This window comes from Teleopsis dalmanni, unplaced genomic scaffold, assembly GCF_002237135.1.
Source record: "Teleopsis dalmanni isolate 2A unplaced genomic scaffold, ASM223713v2 unscaffolded_contig_2084, whole genome shotgun sequence".
NCBI lineage: Eukaryota > Metazoa > Arthropoda > Insecta > Diptera > Diopsidae > Teleopsis > Teleopsis dalmanni.
In genome coordinates, this window is record NW_024033466.1 from 1 (window position 1) to 7723 (window position 7723).

At 31.9% G+C, this 7723-nt stretch overlaps 5 protein-coding genes across 5 annotated transcripts; 3 read left to right on the top strand and 2 right to left on the bottom strand.

Annotated features, from left to right (window-relative positions):
* Positions 1-860: 860 nt before the first annotated feature.
* LOC119664509 lies at positions 861-7713 on the bottom strand. Its single transcript, XM_038073982.1, has 5 exons — positions 7697-7713; positions 5495-5900; positions 3689-3752; positions 3245-3594; positions 861-1277 (listed from the first exon to the last, which is right to left on the bottom strand). Exons 2-5 carry the CDS (start codon positions 5891-5893, stop codon positions 861-863), a joined length of 1230 nt encoding a protein of 409 aa, XP_037929910.1. The 5' UTR covers positions 5894-5900; positions 7697-7713.
* Positions 1584-1921, top strand: LOC119664513 (histone H4). The gene has a single exon (XM_038073985.1). The coding sequence runs from the start codon at positions 1597-1599 to the stop codon at positions 1906-1908; it is 312 nt and encodes a 103-aa protein (XP_037929913.1). The 5' UTR covers positions 1584-1596; the 3' UTR covers positions 1909-1921.
* On the bottom strand, positions 3205-3661 carry LOC119664511 (histone H2A). Its single transcript, XM_038073983.1, has one exon. It carries the CDS (start codon positions 3611-3613, stop codon positions 3239-3241), a length of 375 nt encoding a protein of 124 aa, XP_037929911.1. The 5' UTR covers positions 3614-3661; the 3' UTR covers positions 3205-3238.
* Positions 3814-4226, top strand: LOC119664512 (histone H2B-like). Its single transcript, XM_038073984.1, has one exon. It carries the CDS (start codon positions 3820-3822, stop codon positions 4189-4191), a length of 372 nt encoding a protein of 123 aa, XP_037929912.1. The 5' UTR covers positions 3814-3819; the 3' UTR covers positions 4192-4226.
* LOC119664514 (histone H4) lies at positions 6215-6552 on the top strand. Its single transcript, XM_038073987.1, has one exon. The coding sequence runs from the start codon at positions 6228-6230 to the stop codon at positions 6537-6539; it is 312 nt and encodes a 103-aa protein (XP_037929915.1). The 5' UTR covers positions 6215-6227; the 3' UTR covers positions 6540-6552.
* Positions 7714-7723: the final 10 nt, after the last annotated feature.

A 7723-nucleotide genomic window follows, 5' to 3' on the forward strand; every position in this document is an offset into this window, starting at 1 on the left:
GTTGGTTTCGTTATTATTAAGAATTGTTCTGACAGAGTTAATAGTTCAACAGAAGATCATCAAATTAGAACAGAGTATTTGTAAAATATTTGAGTTTTTAAATGTTTTGAGAACTTTGACAAGACATCGTTAACAAATGAAAAGCTTTCCATTTCCAAATTTGATTCTAAATCGACAGGATTCGAAATATGAAAAATAAAGCCGTTTGAATTACTTACTTAAACCTCATCATCAAATTAGCACATTTACTCTTCTTCATGTATGCCTATAACTTTATATTATCCATGGTATTTGTGTTTTTTTTTGGATGTAGCTCTTTAAACTATTAGATAGCTTCTCAAGTCAGTATATGCTGTTTCTGTTCTCACATTTACGTAATATTTCAAAATTTTTTTTATTATAATCTATTTATCTATTAGATGAAATAAATTCAAAACTTTGTACTGTGTCCACTGGTCGATCTTAATCGAAAGCCACAGCGTGAAAAGTGAAACTTCATCTCTTTATAGTAATAAGAATTTAATACAAGTCCTTCAATTGTTATATTAAGTTAATAATTTGAACAAGCAACAAAGCAAAATAACTACTAAATTTCAATAACATCGGCGATCTTGGTCCCAAGTAATTACCCGTTATGATCTTATGGTTAATACTAGTAACCAGGTGTGAAATTTAAATACAGTGTTACAAACATATATAAATACTATAAACGAAAAGTTAAATTACAAAGAATTTCGATTGCTTTTATTCATTTCGTCTGAGTATTATCAATTTGAATATGACTATTAACTATCTCTTTTCTTTAATTAATTTTGGTCCTGAAAAGGACCGATTTTTAAAAATTTTTTTAAAAGTGCTTCTTAAGCACGTTCTCCACGAATACGTCTCGCCAATTGAATATCTTTTGGCATAATGGTTACGCGTTTAGCATGAATAGCGCATAAGTTAGTGTCTTCAAAAAGTCCCACCAAGTATGCTTCGCTAGCTTCTTGCAGAGCCATTACAGCAGAACTCTGGAAACGTAAATCAGTTTTGAAATCCTGTGCAATTTCACGGACTAAACGCTGGAATGGCAGTTTGCGAATTAAGAGCTCTGTACTCTTTTGGTAGCGACGAATTTCACGCAAAGCTACAGTTCCCGGACGATAACGATGTGGTTTTTTTACACCGCCAGTTGCGGGCGCACTTTTGCGTGCGGCCTTAGTAGCCAATTGTTTACGTGGTGCCTTACCACCAGTCGATTTACGAGCAGTTTGCTTTGTACGAGCCATAATTAAACAAATTGTTAAATAAAATTTAATTTAACGAAAAAATGTTGAGAGAGTAAATTTCAAAACAAACTCTTATGATCCATCTCAACTGTTCACATGTTCAAACAGTCATTGTCCTTCATATCCTTCATATCCTTTACATTGTTTATTTCTACCCTAAATTATTTGAGTGCCTTTGAGTAATTTGTTGTATTTAAGCATTGTCACTCATATCTTTTGTATTGTTCATTTTTTCTATAAATACTGTGCGTATCTAGTGTGGAATTTATTTACTGTTTAAGTCTGAATAGACAAGTATTATCTGTACTAAAATTATAAACTCAAAATGACTGGTCGTGGTAAAGGTGGTAAAGGTTTGGGAAAAGGTGGTGCTAAGCGTCATCGCAAAGTTCTTCGTGATAACATCCAAGGTATCACGAAACCAGCTATTAGACGTTTGGCTCGCCGTGGTGGAGTTAAGCGTATTTCTGGTTTGATTTACGAAGAAACTCGTGGTGTATTGAAGGTATTTCTGGAAAATGTGATCCGTGATGCAGTTACATATACAGAACATGCCAAAAGGAAGACTGTTACAGCTATGGATGTTGTATATGCTTTGAAAAGACAAGGTCGCACCCTCTACGGTTTCGGAGGTTAAGTTAATAACATTCAACTAACAATGCAATAACAATATATATTGCCCAATGGTCCTTTTCAGGACCCAAATATTTTTATTATTTGAGATAAATAATTCATTTGAACACATACTCGACAGTAATTTATAGAAATATTTGTATTGACTGTAAAGATTAAGATTTTAAGACAAAAATAAACTGAAGTTTAATTTAAGTAAGAGGCTTTGGAAATTTTTCTCACTTTGATTTTCAAAAAACATGTTTTAATGTAGAAATTCAAAGTTGTTTTTTTTTTGACAAGCTGGTATTAGATATAGAAATGTCTGAGAATATTTCAAGATTTGATATTTCTCAATAAAGAAGAAGTAAATATAACAAAGATGTATGTAACATTTCGGTTCTTAGAAAAGTTTACAATGCATAGAGAACTTAATTGTTAGCTCCAATAATTATACAAATAATTGTTTAAGTTTTTTGTCTATACTATCATTCTCAATGTGAATTTACATGGCAACATGGCCTGAAACAATATTGAAAACCAATATCTCATAATGAAATTCTATTTATACTCGTAACACTTAGTATTTAAATGTGTACCTGAATTGAATAAATCTATAAAAAAATATATATCAGTTTCCTTCAGTTTCCTACCACACAGAAAATAAGTTCCAAAGAGAGAAAGATATTTTTTTAATAACACAGATGCTTTTAAAATTATATCTTTCGTTTGGTAGCAGTTAAAATTATGGCGGGAAAATTTCTACCTACTGGTATGTGAACTGAAATGTTTAGGGGTTGCATTATTATAGCATTCATTTTGTATTAAAAAAAAAGTAACTGGCAAAATTGCCAGTACAGTTCACACGAAAACCAAGGACATTCAAGAACTATATTTACAATGCATACATATACTTCCAAGCCGAATGAGTGTGAGTATATGAGTGTGAGTGTGAGTAAAATTGAGTAAGAAACTATAAGCCGAAATGAAATGAAGATGGAACTTGAGTAATTTTGTTATCTGCATTTACGCGCCAAAATATATGAGATAAAATTCATGTTTGAGTAAAATTTAATAGAATTGCATACAACCTAAGACCACTGATAAAGAGTATTTGGTAATACTCGAAACAGCGTTGTATGGTCAGCCAAATTTCAATAAAAATTAATATAAAAATTTTGTGTTTGTCCTTTATTTCTTTCTTTGCTATTCGAAAAACGCTCTAAAAGAAATTTTTATATAAATAATAATTGTTTGAAATGAAGTATGTTTTCTTTAATTAAATAAATTGATCGTCCTGAAAAGGACGGTTGTTGTTCGAAAATTTCGAAAGAAACAGTGTTGTAAGATATAGTTTAAGCCTTCTTTTCTGTTTTCTTAGGCAAAAGTACAGCTTGGATGTTTGGTAATACACCACCTTGTGCGATTGTAACACCAGACAACAATTTGTTTAATTCTTCGTCATTACGGATGGCCAATTGTAAATGACGGGGTATGATTCTTGTCTTCTTATTATCGCGTGCTGCATTGCCAGCCAATTCAAGAACTTCAGCTGCCAAATATTCCATTACAGCAGCTAAGTAGACGGGAGCGCCGGCACCAACGCGTTCAGCATAGTTGCCTTTACGCAACAATCGATGAATACGACCAACTGGAAATTGTAATCCAGCACGATTTGAGCGAGACTTTGCCTTGCCCTTAACTTTACCTCCTTTACCACGACCAGACATATTTCAATAGTATTTGATTGTTAAGTTGATCTACGTGATCTAAGTTGAAAACAGGCAAACACCAAGAATTTATACCTTTTTCATCCCCTAATGTGAAGAGAGAATTTCTTGAAATTTCTGTTTTAAAAATACTTAAATTCTGAGCGAGGGTAGTTCAAATTTGAGAATTCGAAAAATTGAAAATTTGAAAATTTACATTTGAAATCATGCCACCAAAAACTAGCGGAAAAGCGGTCAAGAAGGACGGAAAGGCTCAGAAGAATATAACTAAGAACGATAAGAAGAAGAAGCGCAGGAGGAAGGAAAGTTATGCTATTTACATTTATAAAGTATTGAAGCAAGTTCATCCTGATACTGGTATTTCATCCAAGGCTATGAGCATCATGAACAGCTTTGTGAATGATATATTCGAACGCATTGCTGCTGAAGCTTCACGTTTGGCCCACTATAACAAACGATCCACAATTACTAGTCGGGAAATTCAGACTGCAGTTCGCCTTTTACTTCCTGGAGAATTGGCTAAGCACGCAGTTAGTGAAGGTACTAAAGCCGTCACTAAGTATACCAGTTCCAAGTAAATTTCTTTGTATTGAACAATCAACATTAACTCCAACGGTCCTTTTCAGGGCCACAAAAATATTTAATTAAAGTCGATAATTGATCTTAAAATTATTAGTATAGACTTCACAAATAAAGAACATTCCTAAAACGATTGAAATAGTAAACTGCATTGAGTACTTGTATCGGAACAAAAAATATCATCAAAACCAAAAAATTAGAGAACTTAGTTCACTCTGATTATAGCATAGTTATTAGGTTTCAATTAAAATACAGAGAGTCACAATTCTCAAATAAAAATTAACAATATGGTATATTCAAAAAAAACCTTACCTAATAAATTATTTAGAAATAATGATACCGAGGTATATGGTGTCATCACTGACCTATAACTATATATGTTAAACAAAATTGCAGTTTTTATCTATTGTCAGATAATAGAAGTCGGTTGGTTTCGTTATTATTAAGAATTGTTCTGACAGAGTTTATAATAGTTTAACAGAAGATCATCAAATTAGAACAGAGTATTTGTAAAATATTTGAGTTTTTAAATGTTTTGACAACTTTGACAAGACATCGTTAACAAATGAAAAGCTTTCCATTTCCAAATTTGATTCTAAATCGACAGGATTCGAAATATGAAAAATAAAGCCGTTTGAATTACTAACTTAAACCTCATCATCAAATTAGCACATTTACTCTTCTTCATGTATGCCTATAACTTTATATTATCCATGGTATTTGTGTTTTTTTTTTGGATGTAGCTCTTTAAACTATTAGATAGCTTCTCAAGTCAGTATATGCTGTTTCTGTTCTCACATTTACGTAATATTTCAAAATTTTTTTTATTATAATCTATTTATCTATTAGATGAAATAAATTCAAAACTTTGTACTGTGTCCACTGGTCGATCTTAATCGAAAGCCACAGCGTGAAAAGTGAAACTTCATCTCTTTATAGTAATAAGAATTTAATACAAGTCCTTCAATTGTTATATTAAGTTAATAATTTGAACAAGCAACAAAGCAAAATAACTACTAAATTTCAATAACATCGGCGATCTTGGTCCCAAGTAATTACCCGTTATGATCTTATGGTTAATACTAGTAACCAGGTGTGAAATTTAAATACAGTGTTACAAACATATATAAATACTATAAACGAAAAGTTAAATTACAAAGAATTTCGATTGCTTTTATTCATTTCGTCTGAGTATTATCAATTTGAATATGACTATTAACTATCTCTTTTCTTTAATTAATTTTGGTCCTGAAAAGGACCGATTTTTAAAAATTTTTTTAAAAGTGCTTCTTAAGCACGTTCTCCACGAATACGTCTCGCCAATTGAATATCTTTTGGCATAATGGTTACGCGTTTAGCATGAATAGCGCATAAGTTAGTGTCTTCAAAAAGTCCCACCAAGTATGCTTCGCTAGCTTCTTGCAGAGCCATTACAGCAGAACTCTGGAAACGTAAATCAGTTTTGAAATCCTGTGCAATTTCACGGACTAAACGCTGGAATGGCAGTTTGCGAATTAAGAGCTCTGTACTCTTTTGGTAGCGACGAATTTCACGCAAAGCTACAGTTCCCGGACGATAACGATGTGGTTTTTTTACACCGCCAGTTGCGGGCGCACTTTTGCGTGCGGCCTTAGTAGCCAATTGTTTACGTGGTGCCTTACCACCAGTCGATTTACGAGCAGTTTGCTTTGTACGAGCCATAATTAAACAAATTGTTAAATAAAATTTAATTTAACGAAAAAATGTTGAGAGAGTAAATTTCAAAACAAACTCTTATGATCCATCTCAACTGTTCACATGTTCAAACAGTCATTGTCCTTCATATCCTTCATATCCTTCATATCCTTTACATTGTTTATTTCTACCCTAAATTATTTGAGTGCCTTTGAGTAATTTGTTGTATTTAAGCATTGTCACTCATATCTTTTGTATTGTTCATTTTTTCTATAAATACTGTGCGTATCTAGTGTGGAATTTATTTACTGTTTAAGTCTGAATAGACAAGTATTATCTGTACTAAAATTATAAACTCAAAATGACTGGTCGTGGTAAAGGTGGTAAAGGTTTGGGAAAAGGTGGTGCTAAGCGTCATCGCAAAGTTCTTCGTGATAACATCCAAGGTATCACGAAACCAGCTATTAGACGTTTGGCTCGCCGTGGTGGAGTTAAGCGTATTTCTGGTTTGATTTACGAAGAAACTCGTGGTGTATTGAAGGTATTTCTGGAAAATGTGATCCGTGATGCAGTTACATATACAGAACATGCCAAAAGGAAGACTGTTACAGCTATGGATGTTGTATATGCTTTGAAAAGACAAGGTCGCACCCTCTACGGTTTCGGAGGTTAAGTTAATAACATTCAACTAACAATGCAATAACAATATATATTGCCCAATGGTCCTTTTCAGGACCCAAATATTTTTATTATTTGAGATAAATAATTCATTTGAACACATACTCGACAGTAATTTATAGAAATATTTGTATTGACTGAAAAGATTAAGATTTTAAGACAAAAATAAACTGAAGTTTAATTTAAGTAAGAGGCTTTGGAAATTTTTCTTAGTTTGATTTTCAAAAAACATGTTTTAATGTAGGAATTCAAAATTGTTTTTTTTTTGACAAGCTGGTATTAGATATAGAAATGTCTGAGAATATTTCAAGATTTGATATTTCTCAATAAAGAAGAAGTAAATATAACAAAGATGTATGTAACATTTCGGTTCTTAGAAAAGTTTACAACGCATAGAGAACTTAATTGTTAGCTCCAATAATTATACAAATAATTGTTTAAGTTTTTTGTCTATACTATCATTCTCAATGTGATTTTACATGGCAAGATTTAGCCTGAAACAATATTGAAAACCGATATCTCATAATGAAATTCTATTTATACTCGTATCACTTAGTATTTAAATGTGTACCTGAATTGAATAAAGCTATAAAAAAATATATATCAGTTTCCTTCAGTTTCCTACCACACAGAAAATAAGTTCCAAAGAGAGAAAGATATTTTTTTAATAACACAGATGCTTTTAAAATTATATCTTTCGTTTGGTAGCAGATAAAATTATGGCGGGAAAATTTCTACCTACTGGTATGTGAACTGAAATGTTTAGGGGTTGCATTATTATAGCATTCATTTTGTATTAAAAAAAAAGTAACTGACAAAATTGCCAGTACAGTTCACACGAAAACCAAGGACATTCAAGAACTATATTTACAATGCATACATATACTTCCAAGCCGAATGAGTGTGAGTATATGAGTGTGAGTGTGAGTAAAATTGAGTAAGAAACTATAAGCCGAAATGAAATGAAGATGGAACTTGAGTAATTTTGTTATCTGCATTTACGCGCCAAAATATATGAGATAAAATCCATGTTTGAGTAAAATCATTGAGTATAAATATTATAGAGTAGAAATCTGAAAACAAACTCAATTTGCTAAGTAGACCTGTGGGCACGGTTGCCACTTATGGTACTTTAGTACCAAAATTGGTACTTTTTTTTTTTTTTTTTTTCGTTTGGTA

What these genes read in the sequence shown, in the direction of transcription:
- LOC119664513 (XM_038073985.1), top strand. Translation starts at nt 1,597, where the DNA reads ATGACTGGTCGTGGTAAAGGTGGTAAAGGTTTGGGAAAAGGTGGTGCT.
- LOC119664511 (XM_038073983.1), bottom strand. Translation starts at nt 3,613, where the DNA reads ATGTCTGGTCGTGGTAAAGGAGGTAAAGTTAAGGGCAAGGCAAAGTCT.
- LOC119664512 (XM_038073984.1), top strand. Translation starts at nt 3,820, where the DNA reads ATGCCACCAAAAACTAGCGGAAAAGCGGTCAAGAAGGACGGAAAGGCT.
- LOC119664509 (XM_038073982.1), bottom strand. Translation starts at nt 5,893, where the DNA reads ATGGCTCGTACAAAGCAAACTGCTCGTAAATCGACTGGTGGTAAGGCA. An exon ending in TGGCGAGACGTATTCGTGGA is followed by an intron (nt 3,753 to 5,494) that starts GAACGTGCTTAA and finishes ACCCTCGCTCAG; the next exon opens with AATTTAAGTATTTTTAAAAC. An exon ending in CTAAGAAAACAGAAAAGAAG is followed by an intron (nt 1,278 to 3,244) that starts GCTTAAACTATA and finishes TTAACAATTTGT; the next exon opens with TTAATTATGGCTCGTACAAA.
- LOC119664514 (XM_038073987.1), top strand. Translation starts at nt 6,228, where the DNA reads ATGACTGGTCGTGGTAAAGGTGGTAAAGGTTTGGGAAAAGGTGGTGCT.